Below are 24,405 nucleotides of genomic sequence, written 5' to 3'. Positions count from 1 at the left end.
CGTCTCAGCGAGCACATCTCTCGTTACAAAACAAAGCAATCCAAAAACAATGGTCGTGGATCGTCTTGAAGATGACTTTTTCACGAATTGAGAGATCCTCTGCGCTGGAATCCTTTGCGTTTCACACCACCACGACGGACAAGATGATGGATTTCTGGTTTTGTGATTCCCTGGATGATGTCACGCAAAACCTTACGATGTTTCTTGGCACCACCTTTCCCAAGACCTTTTCCACTACCAAAGATGTGCTCGCTGAGACGGTCACAGGCTGTGCGGGAATTCATCCTTCAGGTATTCAGATATAAAAATCACTCTTCAATAACACGTAAAACACATTTACCACAATAATTAAACTAAAAAATACGCAATTTTTTTTTATTTTCTCCCAAAAAAAAAAATGAAATGTCAAACTGTCATCAACAAGCTCATGACGAAGCATTGAAACATATGCTTCATGCATTGAAAGAGACAAAATGGCGAATGGCGGCCAATTTTTTTGAATTTTTACAAAACTTTATTGGCTTTTTTCGTTGTGACCCCAGTGGAAAATGGTGAATATTTTTGGCGATTCTTTATCATTTTTTGATTCCCTACAAGACTGGGTGGGTTAAAATTGTTTTCTGCGTTTCCTTCAATTAGGTACTTCGCCCTTGTATTGTGCATGACATCCTTTGCAATGAATGAATCAAAAACTTGTGGGTGGGTGGCAAGAAGAAAATGATTTGATAGACTTTTCGTGCTCCATGGGGATGAGATAGCATCAATGAATGAAGAATGGCATTGAGAATTGCATTTTGCAAGAGACTAAGAGAGAATTGAGATTGCAAAATTGAATGCAGTTCCGTATCATAGCCGAGAAGCTTTCTCCAAAAGATTCTTTTCTGTTAAATAAAATATGTTGCAATTCCCAATGTTTCCCAAATGCATTCCAACAACCCCTCTATAAACCACCCTCCACCCCTCGTAGGGAAGTTGGTTGAGGGTGTTCCCGAAAGATGTGGTGCAATTCAGCACAAATTCCCCATCATATCAACACAACACACGGGAATTTCAAATCGTTCAACGGGCAAATTGAATGAGATGTTTCACTCTTCTTCTTCCCCATAAATTGCATTTCATTTCTGATTCACGCGCGTACCCATCATTCGCAAAACAACAAACCAGAAATGATTTCTCTCAGCTATAATGCTTGATATACATATCAGAGGCAGAGAAAGGAATTTATTTGTATTTTTTTTCGAAGGGGTGTTTATCTGGAAAAATATTTGGGATTATTTAACGTATATATGTTCCGGAATATTTGTGAATATTCGGAATATTTCTTCTCATTGACATAAACCCCTTGCTTTTGTACTCAAATATTCTTCTTGCTGCTCGTGGTTGTACTCTGAACAATTCCATCTCTATGTGCAGTAGGAATACACTGCGGGGGAACCATCCCCACCCACTCACGTCAGAAATTATGTTGTCACGTTTATTTATAGGAAAACGCAGTGTGGAAGAGAAAATATGTTGTGGTGGTGTGGAAAATACAAGAATTTGATGGAGTGAAATTTCTGTTAAACACACACACTTCGCTCCACACGACAAAGCAGATTAAGTCTCCCACCCTTCGTGGTTCCCCCAACCACCCACTCACCCACAGCAATACACTGCAAAAGCCCTTTTCGACATTCCTTCCATTCGGCGGGAAATTCCACCGAAAATTGCACGTGCAGCACAAGGGTTGAGTTGGTAAAGAAATGGAAATTACTTTTCCAACGAAAAGTTTTAGGGGCATAACTTTGACTCTCTGAACTCTTAACATGAATTGAGCGGATTTCACGAAGAAAATGCACTTTCCACGACAATTTGATAGGAGGAGGAACTCCATACCATGTTTATTGATTGTCTTCCACGGAAGAAAGTTTTTTATCAAAATACTTTTAAGTTTATGAAGAAATTTTTGTGATAAAGAAGAAATGGTTAAAAAAAAAGAAAGAGGAAAAGGATGACGGACTTAGGGTAGGAGGATTGTTTGATTACTTATTTTAACATTTGTCTTTGATCCTTACATTTGTAGTTCTTTTCTTTTTCCCTCACTAAATATTCAAAACGTAACGTACAAATTCTGTGCTTCAGAGAGTTTTCAAAGCACACAAAAAAGACTCCGCAATTCCAATCAAACCTCAACGCTCTTGACGCTTAGAATAATACAAAAAGGTTTACGTTTGATTTTCCTTGAGAAAAGCGCATTGAAAGTATGTTCCCAGCAGTGAAATGGTACTGATACTTTTAAAGCATTTCCCCTTCGTTTTTGCATTGTTTTGCTGCATTTTGCTTTTGGCACCCTGCCACACCACCCCCATGTGCTTATGAGAACGTCGGAAGGCATCGCGCGCTATTTCCGCGAGCAGCGGGTGTTGCTTTTGCCTCTCATTTCCAAGGCATTGCGCGGAAGGAAAAGAGATAAGAAAAACCAACAGAATTTTCAGTCAATTAAGACATATCTTGTGTGCCGCCGTCTAATTTACAAAGTGCTATATGTATGGCAGGGTGGTAGCACAACCACCACCCACACCCCGGAAGTTGAACCCATTTCGCGTGAGACGTTGCATTTGCCACCACAAACTGCAGATTTTCACACACATTCTGTTTACTTTTATATTCTCATTTTATTTTTCCCAACAGAAAAGTGGGAAAAGTGCCACACTGCGTGGGTGGTTTGATATTCTTCTTTACAGTGGGGGACTTGAGGGCAATTTTATCTGTTGAATCCCATCCCCAGCCCTCAGCCCCCGAATTGTCGTTGGTTGAGATTTAAGCACTTAAATTTTACGATGCTTCATTACAAAATTGTGTGAGTGTGTGTGGGAAGTTTTAAGGTTCCGCAATATGCCTTGAAATTTGCCAAGAAATTGGCAAAGAAATTGCCCACCAAACTTCTCCCGTCGAGCTTCCTCCTCTTCATTGTCTGTATAAATGGCCAATCTTCAAGGATCCTTGTTGCATACTTAAAATTTCACTAAAAAAAGCTTTAACTTTTATAGATTTGTTCAAGAGAAGAAAAACAATTTTTATTCGCGATATTTTACACGGAGCAAATTCTTTCCCTTCAACTCTTGCCCATCAAATCCTTTTCACCATTCGAATTCACCATCGTGCCTATTCTGTTTAAAATGCGCGCGAAATTCAAACATTTTTCTTGCGCTTTAATTTTAAGCTGAATAACATTTTTAGGAATCTTAGATGAATAAAAAAGAAATAAAAGTTTAGAGTATGTAACCATAAAAAGGCTTATTTCGACGCTACAGAAGATTATTATGAACCAAACTCCTGTGTTAAAAGATAGGAATATGATTCATAATCTTCGGGCACGTCGATTTAATCTTTTCTCTTGCATCTTCACTGTAAATGATAATTTGTTATTCATGTAATGTCTACAAAAAGATCCCACAAGTTTTTTTTTTATTTAATGTTGTAGCATTTATATACCAATACTTACAATTTAATGAGATTTCTTTCACGTGCACACTAATAAAAATTAAAGTTTTTATCCCTCAAAATTCAGCTATAAAATAATTATTACTTTTAAGAATTTCGACAAAGATATTAGCACACTTGCACGTTAATCTATGATTGTTAGTTCAATTCGTACTGTGGGACGGTGAAGATGTTCTTTCTAAATTCTCTTCATACAATTAGTGGGAAGTGCTTGCAGTTCTTGTGTGCACTCCTTATGAGTTTATCCATTGTTGTGTATGGGATTGTCGTATCGTGGCCATCGCAGACCCTACCTAGGCTCCTGTCGGACAGTACTCCCCTACCCAGTGGACCTATATCGGAATTTGAGGCTTCCGTGTTAACGTCAATCTTCTTCGCTGGGGGCATTGTTGGTGCCCCATTTTTTGGCTTTACCACCGATAGATTCGGTCGAAAGTGGCCCATAGTTGTGAATGGTGTTATATTTGGGATTTCATGTGTTCTCATTGCTGTTGCCACGAATGTTGCCTATCTCTATGCCTCACGGTTCTTGTGTGGAGTTGCTGGTGCTGGGATACGAACACTCATCCCATGCTTCTACACGGAAATCGCGGAAAATCGGTTTGTTCAAATTAAAATCAAAATTAAGATCAAAAGCTCTCATTGGTGAATTTCTTTCTTTTGTGCAGAATTCGTGGATTGATTGGATCAATCTCTGGTATTTCCTACAGTTTCGGCGTTGTAGTTGGTTCAGCAATATGCGATACAATGCCTTTCTACAGGGTCCCCTACGTGCCAATAGTTCTCCTTGGATGCTTCTTTCTCGTAACAATCTTTCCTGATACTCCACAATCATTGTTGTTACAGAATAGAAATGCCGATGCGGAGGAATCATTGAAATTCTACCGTCGCAACGTACCTATTGAGCAGGTTGCGGATGAATTTGCAAATATGAAATCAGCTAAAGATGCCTCAGGGGGGAAATTGACTCTTCAGGACTTTCGTAAGTAATTTTCATCCCTTAAATATTTTAATATTTCATCTGTAAGATATCTTAACAGTTCAATCGTTAGAAGTTTAAACGATTTATTTATTTTAAAAATGTCGTAGTTCTACTAACTTTTTTTTAAATTTATTTTTAGAATCTCGTGGCATTCAGAAAATTCTATTTCTTGCTCTAATTCTCACGAGCTTTTGTCACTTTTCTGGCCTTCAAGCACTCGGCCAGTACTCTGTGATCATTCTCAATGAGACAGGAGCCAGCTTCAACATGAACACAGTCACAACGAACTTCTATATTCTTCAGCTTCTAGGAATAACTACATCTGCGTACTTATTAGATCGTTTGGGACGTCGATTAACCATGATTTTTGCCCTCACCCTCAACATTGTCTTCCTCCTTATCTTCGGTACCTACTACTACCTCCTAACACTTAAGGTGCCCATCCCGCAGGAGTACGAATGGATCCTTATTTTTTCCTTCTACGGAATTTCAGTTTCGGGAATTTTTGTACTCAATGTTCCAGCTGTAATTACTAATGAAATCTGCCCAACAAAACTACGTGCCATCTCGGCATCCATCATAATTACCCTACAGTGGCTTGGTGGTATTGCTGTGTTGCAATTCTTCTTGCCAGCTTCATCGGCTTTTGGCATTCACACCTGTGTCTACTTCTTTGCCACGTGGACGGCAATTGAGCTGTTTGCCGTGTTCTTAATGATGCCAGAAACAAATGGAAAGTCCACCGAGGAAATTGTTGAGATTTTCAATGAAAAATCTCTGCATTGCTGCACATGGCAAGCAAATGTTACAATTTTGAAGGCATAAAAGAAAGGAAGAAGAAGCCAGCAATTGCAGAAAAAAATGTAATAAAGACACCTGAACCACCTGACTGACATACATAGCTCCATAAATAAATGTAATAAAAGTAGATAGTTTTTATTATATTTTAAATCTTCAATATAAACCTCCTTTGAGACAAGAAGAATTTTTTGCTCAATTTGGAGCTTTTCTGTGGGAACAAACATGAACCTTCACCTTGAACCTAGCTCTGCCTATAGCATTCCTTTACTTCCTTCAAAGAAAACACAATGAGGGATGGTAGGAAAAAACAATCCTCTTCACACGACAACCCACCCCTTCCTTCTCGTGTTAGTCAATGTTCATATTGTTTAGGTATATTATTGTGTACTGAAAGGAAGGGAGCTTTCAATATACATACATATGTGTATATGTAGCGTAAAGCTTCCATAAATCCATTCCAAAAATAATTTTTGCTTTATGCCAAAACACGAAAACAATTCCACCCCATCGCGTAGCATTGCCATGGGGGTGGAATCATATGGCTGGTGGGGTCGTTGATTTTCAAATAACGAATTAATCCGCCCCCCGTGCGCGTCAAGACTGTTGCTATAACACAACTCCTCTCTCTCTCTCTCTCTTTTCACAATATATTGGCTAAAATGTCTCACAAGGCATTTCGCGCTGTTGATGTAAATAAATATATATGTACATAATACAAACATGTCGTGCTTCTTTGAGGCATATCACCCTCCCCACTTACAACCCCAACAGGTGTCATGATATAAAATAAGGAGGGATGAACAAATATTTGGGAACATTTTGTGCGAGAAAGATGATTTCAAACAACCCCACCCACCCCCGCGTTTCAAAGCCGCAAATGCAAAATGAACATTGAGAGTAAATATTAAATTAATAGCAAATACATATTTCATGAAAGTGCATCCCCGTACACACTGCAAATTGCTTTTGCGTGTTCATGTTGCAAAAAGAAAATTGAATTAAATACATACATAGACTGAATTTTAGTCATAATAAATTGCACAGTACAGACACTTTGGGAATAATTAGAATGATTTTGATAGTTTATTTATTATACGAGTATGTAGTTTCGTTTAATTAAATTATTTTGCATCAATATTGAGTTAATATTTAAAGAAGAAATGCTTCATTTATCATCCAGAAAAATAAGATTTTAGTTAAAAGATAAACCGGCTAATGTGTGTTGTGTAGTTAAAGAATAGCTCAATATTTCCATTGAATTTTGGTTATGATTTTTTTTGAATAAAATTTTAAAAATAAGTTAAGTTTTATCTCATTTAAGATTTTTATTAAGTAGAAAATCTTATATTTCTTCCCATATTGAATTGATTTTCTTTTTTTTCCTTTATAATTCATTTCTAATTAATTTATTTCTTTATCATCCAGACATAATACGCATAAACTAATAAAATATAAAAAGTACTAGTCAACCCGAGCCCCCAATCACGTGTGAGCAAACTCCATTTTAAGCTATAAAAGGGAGGCGTATATTAATAGGGGGATGTATAATACGGTACCCTGAAAAATTTTTAAAATAAAAAAAAATCCCGTTATCTGACGTTAGAAAATGGGGAAAAAACAGTTTTTCTATGGGGGCGCTATAAAGGGGGGTTGGGGCGGAATCCCATATAGAGCTTGCAACTCGTATTGACCCCCTCTACCCCCATACCAAATTGCATCCTGATCGGCCCAGCCGTTTCGGAGGAGTTCATGTGCCACAAACAAACAAACATACAAACTTTTCAGCTTTATATATTAAGATTATTACTTTTTATTACAAATTTTTTCATGAAAGTTTTAACTGCGTCTGTATAGTGTTTTATATTTATTAAATAAGTAGCTTTTTTACATACTAATGTAGGAAATAATAACACAATTAAACAGTCAAGAAATTAATAGAAATAAAATAATTCAATTATTAGGTGAAATCCACAAATAAGTCAGACTTAGTTGGTTTCTTTATGCTGCCCTTCAATTGTTTTTTTTTAAGCCGGACTTTTAGATCCATTGGGCCTTATTCCAGCGACCAAGAAACCCTAAAAATTCGCTTGAAATCTTGAAATTTCAGTACAAAATTCAAAGATTTCAAGGGTTAAAAATCTTAAAAGATAATTATCTTAAAAAAATTAAGCCTAGCCTAATAAACCAATAAAACTAAGAAACCTAGTTTAAAAAATACTGAATCCTAGTTTAAAAAAAAAGGTAAGTTTAGCTATACTAACTTAGGTTTCTTTTTTTTCGAGTTTGGAAAACTTAGGTTTGACTTTACAAACTAAAGCCTGGCCAAATGAATACAGTGGGGCCCCAGTACAACGACCACTCGGATGTACTCTTCACACTCATTATTTTCAATGCGCGAGAGTAGTATAACCAAGTGGTCATTGTACTGGGGTCCCACTGTAGTGTTATATTTTTGTCTTTAAACATATTTTTTCTGCTTATCAAGTAAATCTTGAAATTATTTATTACTTATTCAGTTTTTAATTTAATAATTAAACTTTTTATCAATTTATTTCCTACAAATCTCTTTCTTTTCCTATTACATGTCATTTCAATTATTTTTTCGCAGTTTCCCGTTAAAAAAAACTATTTTAACGTATAATAAAACAAAATATTATCCTTATTTAAATCGCATTTAATAATTATCTACATCCTAATAAAAAGCTGTATTCTCTCTTTCATGCTAACCCGAAAGTGTTAAAGAGTCTGTGTGTAAAAATTCGTTCCAGCAGGGGAACTTCTTAGTATTTATGTTGAGGACCTTATTGTCCTCCCTCAAGCAATATGAGCAAGAATAAGAACTTCATTCTTTCTTTGAAATTCTATCCACAAATGAGACTTCTCCGAAACATTTTTTTTAAATTTTATTCCTGAGCTTTTATCTATATTTAGGTATATTATATACAAATACATTTTTTTTTAATATCTTCCTGTGAATTTCTTTTATATTTTCTTTATTTTATTTCCTTTCCCATTTAGCCGGGAAAAAGATATATTTAGACACAAAGCCTTAGGGGTGGGTAAGGATGGTAGGTGAGATGGTCAAGGAATAAAGTGGCCGGGTACACACACATACAACTCAAGGAAAGAAAAAAAAGTGGCATAAAGAAAATGCGTGGAAAGGATTTTTCGTACCATTTTCTCCTTCTATAGTTTTTACGATGGATGCTGGTGATGCGAGAATTAATAGTTTTGGTAGAAGAAGAGCACATGTCCACAACCAACCACAATAATTCATTTTGCCAATGCTGAGGATGGTGGTCTCTTTAAGCTTTTATGATACAACAAAGATGAAGTACACTCACAGCACATTATTCACATAAAAAACAAAACCACCACATCCACTTTATTGGGCCTCTTTCGCAGCACACACACACCCACTACGGAGGAAATGAAAAAATTTCCCGCAACTTTTCCGCACGAGCCAAAGAATAAGCTCTCCTTCATCTACCACCACCCTTTTCTACATTACGCACATCAACATTTTGCACCAACAACCCATGAAGAAACATCTCGTCCACAGCTACAGAGCAGCACCACCAACAAGAATAATTAATCTCAAATGGAGGAAGAAGAAAAATTCACAGCACAGCAATGAAAGTGTTTCAACCAACGACAATCCCGGCGTGCATTTGGCACGCAAATTTCACAGCGAAGTGCAAATTTTTGCGTTGTAAAGACTGACCGCATCAGTAAGAAGTTCAACATTTACTGCAGCACTGATTCCAAACGAAGCTCCCACCGTGCGAACGGCCGTTTTGCTCCCTCGCACACGATGGTGCGTACAATATTCCACTGCTTCTGTGGAACGCATCTAGCCAGGAGGGGTAGGGAAGGTTCTCCCCCTATATTGGTGGAACAGCGGCACACAGAAATTCATTTACTTTCCCAAATTCCACATCAAACCACCCTTTTCCCATGCCCCCATTGAAGCTGGCAAAGCCAACGCCTGCGCAAGGGTGCATACCCCTTGTTTTGTGTGTGGAAATTATTGTGTGTAATAAGTTGAGTGTGGAAGGCAAGAGGGGAAGTAACAGAAAAAAGCTATGTAGGTATGTATATGTTGGGAAAAGCCACCCCGCCGGAATCGCCCATTATCACCCAGCACATACATTATGTAGAGGCGTGAAAAAGGGGAGAGAATTTCCCACCACTAATGACAAATCGGACTGATAATGATGAGTTACAGATTTTGTGGGGAAAAATTAATATTGCCAAACCATTTCCGGTTCACATTTTTACGTTTTAGGGCACAAAGAAAAAATTTTTTTTTAGTTAAGATTTAAGGATTGTTTCTGTTAGGATTGAGTGTAAATGAATAATGTTTTCCACATAAGGATTAATTTTCTAGGGATTTTCCAAAAAATTTTATCTGATAGAAAAATATTCAGAAACTATTTTAGTCTTAATCTCTTTTAGTCAGTCAAATATAAATAATTTTTATATCAACTAATTTTGCAAAAAGAATTATATTCTTAATTCTATTTCGGCAGAATTTAAAGAAAAAAATACGTTTAGCTCAATCTCTGCTCTAAAGAACTACTTTTAACGTTTTTATCAAACTGTATGATAAAAACTTAGGTGGTTTACGAGCAAGTGTGATAAAATACACGCGAAAATTTTTAAAACCCGTAGGGGAACGTGGCCCAATTCGGACCGCCGCCCAATTGCGACCGCCCCTTTTTCTCGTAAATGACGAAATATTATAAAATTAGTTTCACTACATCATGAAGATATTATAGTAAGGTAATGTTAGCGCCTAAAATAAATTAATTTGGTACACAACAAAACGAATTAAAAATCAAAATTCATTTTTAGCACTTGGCCGACATTTTCTGATTTTAGAAACTAAGTTGATATGAGTTTTTTTCCCACTATTATGTCTCATATTATGCCGCGTTTCTGTAGCTTAGAGGGTCTAGTTTATTACTTGATTTACAATTTTTTGAAAGATTTTAGGTATATTAAATAATTAAGTGAAAATGTTATACATGCAGAATGGTCTAATTGCGACCCCCAAAATGTTCCAATTCGGACCGTCTATTTCCACCATTCACCACGGTAAAGCAGCCGCGCATGCGTGTAGTGGTGTGGAAGTGTCTTTCTCACACAGACCGCGCTGTGTTTTGATTTCGGGAAAATCAATATTTTTTCACGTTTATTGAAAGTTTTTTCGCAGTGAAAATGTTCCTAAAGCCAAAGGGGAGTGTAGTTAGTGTAATTTACGCATTCCTCAGAAGAATTTTCGTGGATTTTCTGCGAATTACGTCAGTGAGTGCGCAATTGTCGGTGTGTGTGAAAGTGTGTGTAGTCACCTCAAGGGCGAAATGTCAAAACAAATGTGGGGAAAAATGAAAATAAATTCTTGATTTTCCGGCTTTTCCGGGTAATTCATGGTGTTTTTCCTATTTATAGTAGTGATAAAAGTGATCTACTAGTGAAAAACCTACAAATTACGGCAAAAAAAGGGGGTCGCAATTAGAACACTCGGGGGGTCGCAATTAGAACACCGTGGTGAAAAAGTGCAATTTTAGCAACTTTTTTTAATTACATTATTTCTCAGAACAGGTAAGAGTTAGAATGTTTGCATCTATGGAACAAAGTTAGCCTATTAAATGACCTTTCCAATGGTACCACACTTGGGAAGATTTAATTCCTTTTTATTTATAGGACTTTTTCCAATCCTTCTGAAACAGAATTTAGGGGGTCGCAATTGGGCCACGTTCCCCTATTTATTTTATGAAAGTTTTTTTAGCACAATAGATGATAAAAAGAATTTAAAAAAAGTATATAAAATGTCATATATGTAACAGCCATTTAAGTAAAACAAAATTCAGAACTTTTTGCGTAGATAGTGAGTAGAAATTACTACTTACATTGACGCAATGAGAAGTAATAAGAACAAAAAATTTTTCTTTAAAACTTTAGGGAAAAATTTTTAATTCTAATTATCTGCACTACTCAGAAAAAGTTTCCGGATGAGCAAAAAATGTCTATTTCTTAGGCATATTTTAAGTTTCCGGGTTAATTAAACATAATTTTCTTTATCTGTTAGATTATAAATATTATATTACAACAATTTAGTTTCTATTTTATTTCAGTGATTAATATGATTATTTTTTTATTTAAAGAATTTTAAGTATTTTGCAAATTATTCTTAAAATTAAATAATTTAATATTTTCTCTATCTCACTTTAGTAGATATTATTTTATTTAGCGCATTGTTGTACTCGCGGTGTTTATTTTTTTCTATGTAATTTGGACGTAATATTTATGCTTCATATAATAGTGAGGAGAAAGAAGGAGAAACAAAACAGCACCCACCACCACACGTTACAACATTATTACGCTGGAATTAAAAGAAGAAGAAGGAAAAATGAACCTACCCCCTCCTCTGGAGAATGAAAAATCTGTCCCTATTCCTCGTGCCCGTGGCATAGTTACATTTGTATAATGAAATTACATTTTGTCAAATTAATGCTAAATTATTCAGATGCCGGAAAAGTGGATGGGTGAGCAGTGCACGTATTGTATTTCAATATTATATGAATTACAATTGCTCGGGATATTTGAATTATCTCTCATTTGCATTGCATCTCATACAATATCTCTCAATCTCTCGCTCTACATAGAGCATATGTTTGGTGGAGAAACTTCTCTATATGTACCCAACTTTTGCTCTAATGGATATGAGGGAACTTTCCTTCTTTCATTTTCTTCTTTTCCCTCAAACAACAGTCAAATGGAAAACTCTGCTGCTACAGCATGCCCAGCATTTGCTGGGTATTTGATGGAGAGCCAAAATGGCATAGAGTACAAATATTTGCAATTTCCACACACTCAGAATCCTCTTTTCTCTGCTTGAGGAAGAATTTCAATTTTTTTGAGTTTTTTTCTGTGTGCTTTTGGAATGATCACAAGATGAATGATTTTATGAGATTTAGAGATTTATTTTATTGAAAATTATATTCTTAGTTAAATATTTATTCAGAATGTAAAATGCATGAGGGAGATCCTGGATAAAATATTCTTTAAAGAATTTTTGTAAATTAAAGAAAGAATCTAAGTTCATTATTGGGGTAATTTTTTGCTATTGAACGTTATCTAAAGATTTCTTTTCGTGCTTTTCGTAGCTTTTTTCTTGCTAATAATCTCGATTTTAGTCTCCAGACGTGGCTTAAGTCACTTGGAGCTTTTAAGATAAGTCGATTTTAAGCCTTCCATCTGAGAGTAATATTGCACGACCATCACTGTGCCTGTAAATAATTCTTTTATACTACATACCTTCAAATATTTTATTAAAATTTCAAATCAATATTGTGCGACAATCCCATTTCAAGCACCATCAAATATCCTCAGCAATCGCATCTTTCGCTCTCTCTCTCTCTCCTACCAGAGCATCCTCCTCTTTACCATATTGAACACTCAAAAACGACGAAGAAGAAGGAAAAAAAACTCCTGATTTATGCCGAGAAACATCAAAATCGCTAAATATTTCTCACTGTGACACAATGCTATGTGACTTTAATATTGCGATTTCTGCCGCATAGCTGAGAACGTTATGTATATACATAGCGCTCATGCACATGGAATGGTGGTGTGTGAGTGTGCTAAAACGGAGATTGAAGAAAGAATTTTGAGAATTTATTACATCTTATATTGCGGTCATAAATCTGACAAGAACTTTTCTTCTTCAACCCCCACCCACCGCTACTTCACGTTCTCCATTACTATGCATATCATTATGGCTGTATATATTTATAATAATATTGGTTAGGGGTTGGGGGATGAATTTGAAATGGATTTGAGGAGGGGATGGATATATCCAGAGTGGCTCTTCAAGCAATCCATGTTACGCAAGTTTGCTGGCTTTATTTTAATCAAAGTTGGAGGGTGGGCGGATGGGGTGGTTATGCGGGGTAGTACGTCAAGAGGGGCGGCATTACTTGAGCAAATGTTGATATTTTCTCTCATATTATGGCTTTGTGGTGTTTCGACGTGTTCTTCACCTCATCATTTATTACTCCCCCATCTTCATTCCCCACCCCCTCTCCATGGCAGAAATATATGGATGGTTTGGTGGTACGAAAAAAATAATGTTCCACACGCATGAGGGATTGTTAATACGCGTTGGAGAAGTTGAAGAATTTTTGAGTAATACGGTGCAAAAAAGAAGAAGGAAAAAAACGTTGCTACCACCCCCCTTGAGAATGTGAATGGCTCTTGTCCAAATGTATAAATCTTCGTAACAATTTCTGCACAAAGAGCGATAGATTGGGGGAGGGATGGCAGGATGAGGACACACAGAGAGTGAAAGAAATATGGTATTTGAATCATTTTGAGATTTATCAAAAAAACGTCAATAAATAAAAATGTGGATACACAGAGAGAATATGCTTTGGGGCCCATTATTATTGATAGTGATTCATCGGGATTCGACTCTCTCTCTCTTGGCTCTTCATGTCTCCTCGTCAGGGCTCTCCATTATAGTTGGGCAATTTATTCTTCAATGTCAAAACACTGTGAAAGACAAATGCGAGTGACACAGAAATGGTAGAGGATTTTTTTTCTGCTGCTACACTCTTCATCCTGCCACCACTGCGTGGGCTTCCTGTGTGAATGTATGATGCGTGGGAGGAGTGGAAAGAGCTTCCAGCTCTCATATGTTTGTGAGGAAGAATGGTTCCGGTAAAACGGACGACAATGCCAGAAAAGCCGGGAAAAGGGACGGAGGTGGCTCCAAACTGAGGAATGGGTGGATGATGATGATGAAGACATCACACACACATCAAATCCCCGCACACACCGCGGTGGGGATGTTCTCGCACCACCACCCTCTCCCAAGCAATAATAATGGAGCACTCGCAGAAAGTGAGACAAGGCCCAAATTTATGGGTGGCCTGGGAATACCACCACCACCATCCCCACATAGAACCCAAGCTCTTGATGGATACGATCTCACTGTTCCATATCAATCACATTTGGGATCCGCTTTCACACGTCAAATGAAAGTGTCTCAACACTTCCGCTCATCTAATTCACAAATGCCAAGAAAAAGGAAGAAATTCTGCCAACGTGAACATAAACTTTCCCACCGTGCTCCATTTCCCAGGGATCTCCCCTTTTATACAAAGACAGATAATCACAACATACAATGGCAACAAGGAAAGAGATCAGTTAAATGGTTATTAATCATACCGGAAAAGAATAATAATACATTGATAAACATTCTTGAAAAGCACGCGCAAAAAGGTTTTCTTTATGAACTTCAAAAGGTCAATTTCGAGAGCACAACAGTTCCCTTTTCCCTGAAAGAATTCTAAAAAGGAATATGTAAAATTATTTGCAGCGTTTTCCATCTTTTTACTTTCTAAAATCATTTTTTAAACATAGATGTTTTTCTTATTGCCTAACTCTTCTATTCTATCATGAAAGCTTTCTTTCATGCCAAAATTCAAATAATCCAAGAATCTTAAAGGTTCTAAATGGCATGGTTTGTACGAGAAAAAGGAGAAGGGAAAAAAACGAATGTAGTGCTTAATAAGACTCATAAAATTTATATTTATCGCATATCCGTGCCATTAAAATAACTTTCAAACCCAAGGATGGCTTCCTCTCTTGGATGAGATGTGGCGCGGCACTAAAATATCATTCTCCCAAAAATGTTTGGCTCAAATACTTGGGATGATGCGTTGGGTGTGTTTTTTTTTCCACGCCGCAACCACTGAAAATTTAATATTTTGCCGTCTGTGAGGGGGTTGTGTGAGCCAGCAGAGAGAGAGGGAGAGGATATAGAGTCATAAAAATGAAGAGAAATAAAATTTATTATATTTGCCAGAAAAATTATATGTGAAACATTGCGATAATTTATAGTTTGAAAATTTGCCGTTCATCCCGGAAATGTACGATGGGCGATGCTATACCAAAATCAACCGAAAAGAAGGAAATAGTTGGAAAAAAAAGCTAAAAGAAGAGAAAACCTCCATTTTTGCAATATCTCTTGTGGATGGCGTAGACGTGGGTGGATGGATTGTGCAACGGATGGGTGGGATTGGAATTAAATTCACCTATAATTCGATGAGGGACATCGATTTACGTTCAAACTGATGAAATATGAAATATTTCTGCCCTACAAGCATCAGCATTTTTCCCATGAAGCAGCTTCGTTTTTCCTCCTTTTTTTGCCTTTACTTTGTCCTGGTGCTTTCTCGGTCCTCCTCACCATCATACCCAGCAAACACCTTGCAACTTTAACTTTGGAAACTCTGAAGCAACGTTGCAAGAGAGTTTACTTCTTAGTTGCTAAAGTTGCGAATATGGTTGCATGGAAAACAATGCAGTATACTTTATCGCGATGTTGCCAAAGTTGCAAGATTTTCTTTATTATTTCAATAACTTGAAAAATTTAAGTGTTTTTGCATTCTAAAGTCTTTTCTACAACTTCTCAAAGAATAATTTACCTAAAAACACACTAAAATCTCAATTTTAAGCAAAATAATTACCTTTGAAAAAATCACCTTAAAAATAGTTGCAGGAAAGTATATATCAACGTTGCACTAGTTGCAATAAAATTTCGAAAAAGAATAAATTTTCCTTGAAATTGAAGTTTTTTTGGACTCTAAATAAGTTTTATGCATTACTTATCCCTAAAATAATTATTTTTTATTGATAATTTATCAAAAATTGTTAATTTTATTAAATATAATTTATTTAGTTGCTTAAACGTTGCATCAGGGTATGCCGGCGCAACCCAAGCGCATTTTGTGCCTATGTGGCGCCTTTCACCGCAAGGGGCGCGTCTATCGCGAGAAATAACCCAAAACAGACAGAGAGTGGAATAGAAAAAAATGAGTCTGTCTCTTTCATTTATGTTTACAAACAGCAAAACTAGCGCCGCCCTGGTGGGTTGCTACCGAATCATTTTACAACGTTGTTGCAAAGGTTGCTGCATCGTTGCCTCAGAGTTGCAAAAAATGTCTAACATGGCCGACGGCATAAAAAAGTTGATTTTTATTTCATTATTCCGAGCAATTGGGAGCCCAAAATGATGTGGGAAGGCTTTCTTAGGGATAGTTGGGTGCATTACTTGTGTTTAAATAATTAATTTAAAAAAATTAAATTTTTGACCCCTAAAAAAAATAATTTTCGGTAAAAAAATTAAGAAAATTGAGATGGGAGATCATTTAAGTTCCTTTGAGGCGATTTCATGACGGTAGAACCGCATGGCATATTTTTTTTCATTTGGAAAAAATCTAAAAACTCTATTATTAAATAATATAAATTATCCATTAGAGTTTGTCATTTATTATGATGGGAATATGGACGCCATATGATTATTATGGGCGTGTACCATATTTCCCTCCATTTATGACAGCGGAATGTTTTGAAATATTTTTTGAAACATTTTTGTTTCAAAAAATTTTAGTTGCCAGACGGTATACGGGAAAGGATATTTCAGAGTTTTGCAACGTTGAGATTACTAGTTGCGGCAACGCAGATATCTATTGACCATCTACTTCGAGGCAACGCAGATATATACCGTTAGGCATGGTTGCATTGTAGTAAATGTAACTCCGCGCAACGTTTAGGCAACTATCAATGGTTTGTTGGGTATACTTTGTGTGCTATGAGGACATTCCACCCCCTAAAAGCTCAGCCCAGTCCAACCCATGTACTCTTCTGCTGAATCCCAAACTCGAGGGATTTCTTCCACACTTGGTGGAGTTGGAGTTTGGGGAGGAGGGAGGTTTCTGGAATATTTTCTCTTCGTATAATAAAAATTCATTGGAGAACATCTGCTCTTTGGTTGCATTATTTTTATAATATATATTATAAATAACAACCACCCCCCTGCCTCCCTCATGGGAGGGACATGTATACACAAAAATCCTTGTTTATGTGCATCATGTTATGTGTGGTCGGTTGATCCAGAATTCTCAACTTGACTGGATATTGGGGCGATTGTCAGAGGATTTTCCACACCATGGGTACTCTTTAAATATTTATCGGTTGATTTCGCTTCAAAAACTTCCTCCCCATGCGGGAATATTCAATGTGGCACACAAAACAATCCTAAAAAGAAAAAAAAACCCGAAGGAAGAACAAGAAAAAGAAAATTTTAGTGATTCAACGTCCAACGAGGGAATTAATTTTTATAATATTTTTTAGGGAATTTGTAAAAAAAAAAGTGATTATTTTGAAGAAAATTCAATTTAATTCCATATTCATCAAATAATTTTATTCTCAATTAATTTCTCGCAAAATAATAACTTAATAAAAATTTACAGAAAATACTAATATACAAATTTTACAAAATTTTTCATTGGGAAAAGGGAAATTGTGCTGCGTAGAAAATTATCCGCATGATGAGCATCGCTGCTCAAAAATAATTTTCAGACATTTTAAAGCATGAAGAGGAGATCCACTCCACTCCATCTACTCTGCGTGCCACTCTGTGTGTTGGATGGAAAATCAATTTCAATAAAGATAGCTAATCTGGATAAAAGTGACATTTCAGCAATTGATGATTGTTGACTTTTCAGCTCTAATAATCACGTTATGGCAAATTATCTCGAACACCCCACCCCCGCTCATGCCTTTCCAATGCTGCTTTTCAATGCGGCAGGAAAAATCCTTGTGGTGTGGTACATTTTCTCTCCATGAATCACTACTGCAATAAGCAAATATTTGCACACCACGGGTTGAATTTTTCAATGGTCTTTGGGGTTGGGGGCGGGGGTGGTTCGATGGAGTGGTAGCTGTGTGCGGAAAAATGATCAGGGCGGCACTAGAGAGGAAAAGCAGTGTACGATATCGATAGAAATCCCCATACTTGTGGTTAAGTTGGAGATGCGATGAGCTCCTCTCTACACAGCATTACAACCTTCCAATCCCGCCCCATATCTTCGTATCATTTTCTGGATATATAGCAATGATAAATATTTACATGGGCGCGCGATGGGGTGGTGGAGACAAGGGTGGGAAGAATGAGATGATGTGGCACGACGGAAGAAGGGTGAGAGCAAATTTCCTCGATGTTCTTCACTCGTTCATCCTTCTTGTGGATGGTTTTCTTACTTATTTTTTTTACATCTCTTCCTCCATCCTTGTGTGTTGCATCCCCGATGAAAAGAGGAAAAGTCAACTTTCACGAAGAATCACGTTTTTCCTTCATTTTACACCATTTCCAGCACCTCCCCCACTCCCTCATCGCATCAACCACGCAGCTGACATGCCAAGAATCTCAAGTTTCTTCTGTTGCTCCAGTACGAGATGAGGAGAGTATAGTGGTCACAATGCGCGGCTATATGCACCGCATTGTAAGCGATGCAAGGGAGGCAAAGAGAGCGAAGATATGAAGAAGAAAACTGAGAAGACACCGCCCGAAGGGGTCTCTTCTCGCTGAGGGAAGAAAAAAACGAGACATGGCATCAGCCACAGCAAGAAAACCCTCCAGCAGACATCCACACCATAAATATCCATTGACTTTGTGCATTTATTTCCACACAAAATATTGTCTTATCGCAATTTTCTGCATGAACAACTTGGCACACTTCACTCCAATTAATGTATGTTCTACTCTTTAGTTTCACTTTACATTTCACTTTGTCTTGTGTTTTTCTTCTTCACTTTTCATTCATTTTCTTTTAAAGAAAATAAGGAAAATGGATGTCAGAAAAAATCAACAAAAATTAGCCACTAATGGTGTGAGGAATCGGTTAGAAGAATATGAAACGACGGGTAAATTTGAATTATTTGAATTTTTTGAAAAAAGAAGAAAAAGAAGAAGAAAAGAAGACGAATCTTAACCTCAAAAATCTGATCAAGCACAACAATGTGACTCAGCAATTTTCTAATGTAATTTCTTAATTTTATATCTTAATTTTGTAGTAAGAGTGTCAGAGGAGAAGTAAAATATAGAGAGAAGTGTTTATGAACTGAATTAAGTGTTTATCTAGCAACAAAAAGACTTAAAAGCAAGAGAAAACATCAAAGTGTCCCAGCAGCCTGCATGCTCCGTCAAGCCGGTCGCATCGACCCGGAGTATTATTAATCAACCTATGTATATTGCAGATTCCCCTTCAAGACGTTTGTATGCAATGATTATTTTAATTCTTTGGGAATTCTACTGTGCAGGTTAGAAGCATTGGGGCACCACATATGCATTCAGCATAATGAGAATGTACTAATTATCCCGTATCTCCTACGCAGGTACGTTCTCAATAACATAATTCTGGTCCTTCGAGAAACAACACGAACTGCAGCACAATGACAGAACCATCAGCAACACCCGAAGTAACCAAGAAGAAGACTCTCCATAGGGAACGAGGGAACCTCAAGCGATCACTCACTGTCCTTGAATCCAAACTGGCGCAACAACCAATCTCGCATGCCCTGGCGAAGTCAATGATCATTCAAGTACAAGACCTTCAAGACCGATTCTTCCCAATTCAGGAGCAATTGGAGGATCTCACACAACATGATGTAAAGCTCTTCGAAAAGGAAGACAAGGAAGCCACATCGTTCTACGAGCGATGCATGGAAATCAAAATCAAAGCAGGTGAATCTCTCTACGATGAACCTCAACAATCTCAAGATGACAGTGTTTCGTACGCTGACCAAGATGACATCAAGAAAGCTCTGAGCAATCAGACGAACATTATGCAAAAGATGCTGGAGTTTCAACGGATGGGCTCCTCATCCTCCAATGGTGGTGGACGTACCAAGCTGCCACAATTGTCGCTCCCAAGCTTTGACGGTCGTTATACAGAATGGCCTCGGTTTAGGGACGCATTCCAAAGCGCAATTCATTGCAACAATGAACTCAAGCCTAACGAGAAGATGCAATATCTTAAATTGTCATTGACTGGGTGTGCGGCTGAGTACATCTCACATGTGCCAATATCTGATGACAATTACGAACCAACATGGGCACGCCTCTCCAAGAGATACGAAAAGAAAGGACACTTGATGAACGCTTTCATCGACGAATTTATGACACAATCGAAGCAAAAGGTGGACAATGCTGCTGACCTCTTGCAGGCCAGCAGGAAGTACAGACAAATCGTCGATAGTATGAAAGCTCTTGGTGAAGAATGCCTCTCATTGGATGTGTGGATGATCTACCTAATGAAACAAAACATGCACGAGAAGTTCCGCACGAAGTGGGAGGAAACCCGTGACTCAGAGAGCATCCCGACCGTGGAAGAATTCTTTGAGTTCATGGACAAATCAACGGATGTTTTGGAGCGAGCGGCTGTCAACCTGGAGCCCAAGAAGCCCAAGCAACCTGAAACTACCGGCAAACCTGCCAAAGGGATCATCAAGTCTCACCACACTGAAGTGAGTCAATCTCAATGCTACAAATGTGGAGCTGATCATGCGCTATACCAATGTGATCAGTTCAAAGCTCTTTCTCTGGATGAGAGAAGGAGACTCGTGACAAAATCCAGTCTTTGCTACAATTGCCTTCGCAGCAATCATTCCTCAAAGAAATGTATGTCGAAATCAAGATGTCGTGAATGTCAAAAGCCTCATCACACGTTGCTCCACATGCCTCCTGATGTGGCTCAAAACCCTCAAACTTCGGCGACACAGTCAGGGCCTCCTACTGTGCCGCAAACACAAGCTCCTTCTCAACCTGCCGCTCCCACAGCTGGCGGGAATCAAGTCTTTATGGGACACCAGTCATTTCTTCCACAACGAGCTCTGCTTCCTACAGCACTCGTGTACATCAAGGACGTCTATGGAGTCAAGAGGAAATGTCGGGTACTAATTGATGGAGGAGGAGAATGCACTATGATCACGGAAGATTGTGCACAGCGCTTGTCTCTCCCGAGGCAACCTGCTCGAATCCCTGTTACGGGCGCTGGTGCGGTAACAGTCGGACATACACGTGGAGTGATCAACATGGAGATGAGCTCTACCTACAATGAAAACAACAAGATCAACGTACAAGCTTATGTCATGCTGAAGGTGACATCCGAACTTCCGTCAGTTTCACTCACAGCGATGAAATGGTCTCATTTGGAATCGCTACAAATGGCTGACCCACACTTCAAGACACCAAGTAAGGTGGATATCATCCTTGGCGCAGAATACGCTGGACAGATTGAAATGGGTGAAATCATCAGGGGAAATGTTGGTGAGCCTATAGCTAAGCTCACAATCTTCGGCTGGATAGCCACAGGACAAGTTTCAGCACAAGCTCACTCATTCAATTCCTTCCACACTGAACTTGATCTCAACGATTCACTGAAGAAGTTCTGGGCTACAGAGTCTGTGATGCCAGCAAAGCCTAGACTCACTGAAGAAGAACAGCTGTGTGAATCCCATTTCCAGGAGACACACTCACGTGACGAGACAGGAAGATATGTTGTCGAGTTTGCATTCAAATCCTCTCTTGAGGACTTGGGTGACTCTGTGCCGGCAGCAATGGCACAATTCAAGGCAATGGAAAGGCGTTTCTCACGCAACCCAGAGTTTCATCAAAGTTACAAGGAGTTCATGTCTGAGTATATATCTCTGGGTCACATGGAACTTGTTCCACCCAATGAACCTGAGAAACCTCATCACGGGAAGTATCTGCTGCCACACCAAGCAGTTTTGAGGCCGAGCAGTGAGACGACAAAGTTCAGGGTGGTTTTCAATGGATCAGCCCCCACTCCGCCTCTCAATGTGTCCTTCAACGACACCCTGGCAGTAGGTCCTGTCCTTCAAAGTGACCTTTTTACTTTGCTTGTGGGTTTCAGGATGCACAAGTTCGCTTTCTCTGCCGACGTCGTAAAAATGTATCGGCAAATTGGTATCGCTAAGAAGCATAGGGATTATCTGAGTGTCTTTTGGCGCGATGATCCATCAAAAAAGTTGCTAATTTACAGACTGACGACGGTGACATATGGCACCTCTAGCGCGCCATACCTGGCCACCAAAGTTCTCCAACAGATAGCAAATGATTATCAGAGCGAATTCCCCGCAGCATCCCAGGCCATCAAGTCATGCTTCTACATGGATGATTTGTTGTGTGGTGCTGCCACATTGGAAGAAGCTAAAGCACTGCGACGTGACATTGAAGAGGTCCTCAACCGAGGATGTTTCCCGCTCCGGAAGTGGTCGTCAAATTCACCAGCTCTACTCGAAGACATCCCTCAAGATAAGTTGGCAATCACCCCGGAACAAGTACTTACACAAGCGAAATGCATTTCAGTCCTTGGGCTGGACTGGAATACTGGGAAGGACATACTCGCAGTGGCAATCAAGGATCCACCACCCGTATCTACTATGCGGGACTATTGCTCAGCTGCAGCAAAAACATTTGATCCACTCGGTTTCATATCACCAGTCACAATCAAGTTCAAGATGCGATTTCAAACCTTTTGGAGTCTTGGGCTGGATTGGAAAAGCAAACTCCCTCAAGAAGTTGTGACCGAGTACGAGAAAATCCAATCACAATATCCATTGCTGCAGAACGTGGAGATTCCCCGGATTATTCCCTCTGAGAAAGGTGTGATTGAATTGCACGGCTTTTGCGACGCCTCTGAACGAGCTTATGGGGCTGTTGTCTATGCCATGGGTCTCGATGAGAATTCACAAGCAACAGTCAATCTGGTCATATCCAAATCTCGCGTCGCACCCCTTAAGCCTCTATCTATTCCACGACTCGAATTGAATGGTTGTCTCGTACTCGCACAGATGATAGAGAAACTGAAGGAATCACTACCGGAGTACGAAATTCGAGTTCACGCTTGGACAGACTCTATGGTTTGTCTTCAATGGCTTCACGATGATCCTCGTAGGTGGAAAACTTACGTAGCGAACAGGACGAGTCTTATTCTGGACATTATTCCACCGGAGCAATGGCGACATGTTTCGACAGATGACAATCCCGCGGATTGTATCTCCAGGGGTCTTTTCCCGGAGGAGTTTATGCAGCATACACTTTGGTGGCAAGGACCTGCGTGGCTCAAGGGGGGAGAAGCTCAATGGCCTGCTAAGGCAATCATCACGAAGAAAAAGACAAACGAGGAGCGGACATCGACTGTTCAGCTATTCACAAAGATGGAGGATAATCCTATCCTCACAGCACTCATGGAAAAGTATTCGGATTATTTGTCAATAGTCCGCATGGTGGCTTATCTACAACGTTTTGGGAACAATCTACGGCAACCAAAGGATGAACGTCAATTGGGATTCCTCACAGTTTTGGAACAAACACGGGCTGCACACTGCATTTTTGTTCAAATTCAGAAGCATTCCTTTGCTGATGAATACACATGTCTCGAGAAAGGGAAATCCATCCCTTCTTCCAGCAACTTGCGGCGTTTGGTACCCTTTTTGGATGAGTTTGGGGTTATGCGAGTTCTCGGTCGTCTTGGAAACGCACAAGTGTCAGAGAGGACTCGGCATCCCATCCTTCTACCTGGCAAACACCCATTCATTCGAAGTTTGGTTATGTTCACGCACACTACTTATCAACATGCAGGAAATCAACTCACAATGGGAATTCTGAGCACAAAGTATCACATCTTGGGATTGAGGAAGCTTGTTAGGAGTGTGACTCAGAATTGCATCAAGTGCGTGAAGGCGAAACCCAGGACTGTCACTCCTCTTATGGGCCACTTGCCGGCGGTGAGAGTGCAGGAGAATCGGCCTTTCTACAAATCCGGCTGCGACTTTGCTGGGCCGTTTCAGATACGTACATCCTACCTCCGGAAAGCGCCAATCGTGAAGGGATACATATGTCTGTTCATATGTATGGTCACTAAAGCTGTACATTTGGAGTTGGTAAGTGACCTCAGCACAGAAAAGTTCATTGAAGCCCTAGACAGGTTCCGTAGTCGCCGTGGACATTGCCATACAATCTACTGTGATAATGGCAGCAATTTCGTGGGGGCAGCAGGAGTCACTCGAGAGGAACGTCTGAAAGGGATTCGCATTCATCAGGAGAAAGTCAGCAAACACATGTCAAGCCAAGGCACACAGTTCCACTTCATCCCACCCTACTCGCCTACCTTTGGGGGTTTGTGGGAAAGGGGCATCGGAAACTCCAAAACACATCTCAAACGAGTTCTTGGTGAGCAAGTCCTCACATTCGAGGAGTT

The 24,405-nt window shown here is 38.9% G+C and overlaps 2 protein-coding genes across 3 annotated transcripts in view; one reads left to right on the top strand and one right to left on the bottom strand.

Moving 5' to 3' along the window:
• The window catches only part of LOC129796673 (nephrin-like), a 61,356-nt gene that overhangs the window by 28,357 nt on the left and 8,594 nt on the right, over positions 1-24,405 (bottom strand). The window contains exon 1 of one of the 2 annotated variants that reach the window (XM_055838794.1): positions 8,441-9,020. The exons of the other annotated variant lie outside the window; for it this stretch is intronic. Within the exon in view, the coding sequence (XP_055694769.1) occupies positions 8,441-8,543 (103 nt within the window). The 5' untranslated portion in view covers positions 8,544-9,020. Of the gene's footprint in view, positions 1-8,440; positions 9,021-24,405 lie in introns of those variants that run through there. 2 annotated transcript variants of the gene reach the window in all.
• On the top strand, positions 19,574-24,227 carry LOC129794539 (uncharacterized). The gene is made up of 2 exons (XM_055835293.1): positions 19,574-24,044; positions 24,142-24,227. Exons 1-2 carry the CDS (start codon positions 19,574-19,576, stop codon positions 24,225-24,227), a joined length of 4,557 nt encoding a protein of 1,518 aa, XP_055691268.1.

Source organism: Lutzomyia longipalpis, chromosome 4, assembly GCF_024334085.1.
Source record: "Lutzomyia longipalpis isolate SR_M1_2022 chromosome 4, ASM2433408v1".
NCBI classification, from domain to species: domain Eukaryota; kingdom Metazoa; phylum Arthropoda; class Insecta; order Diptera; family Psychodidae; genus Lutzomyia; species Lutzomyia longipalpis.
Note: the sequence above shows the minus strand (reverse complement) of the source record. Positions and strands in the feature narration are given on the sequence as shown.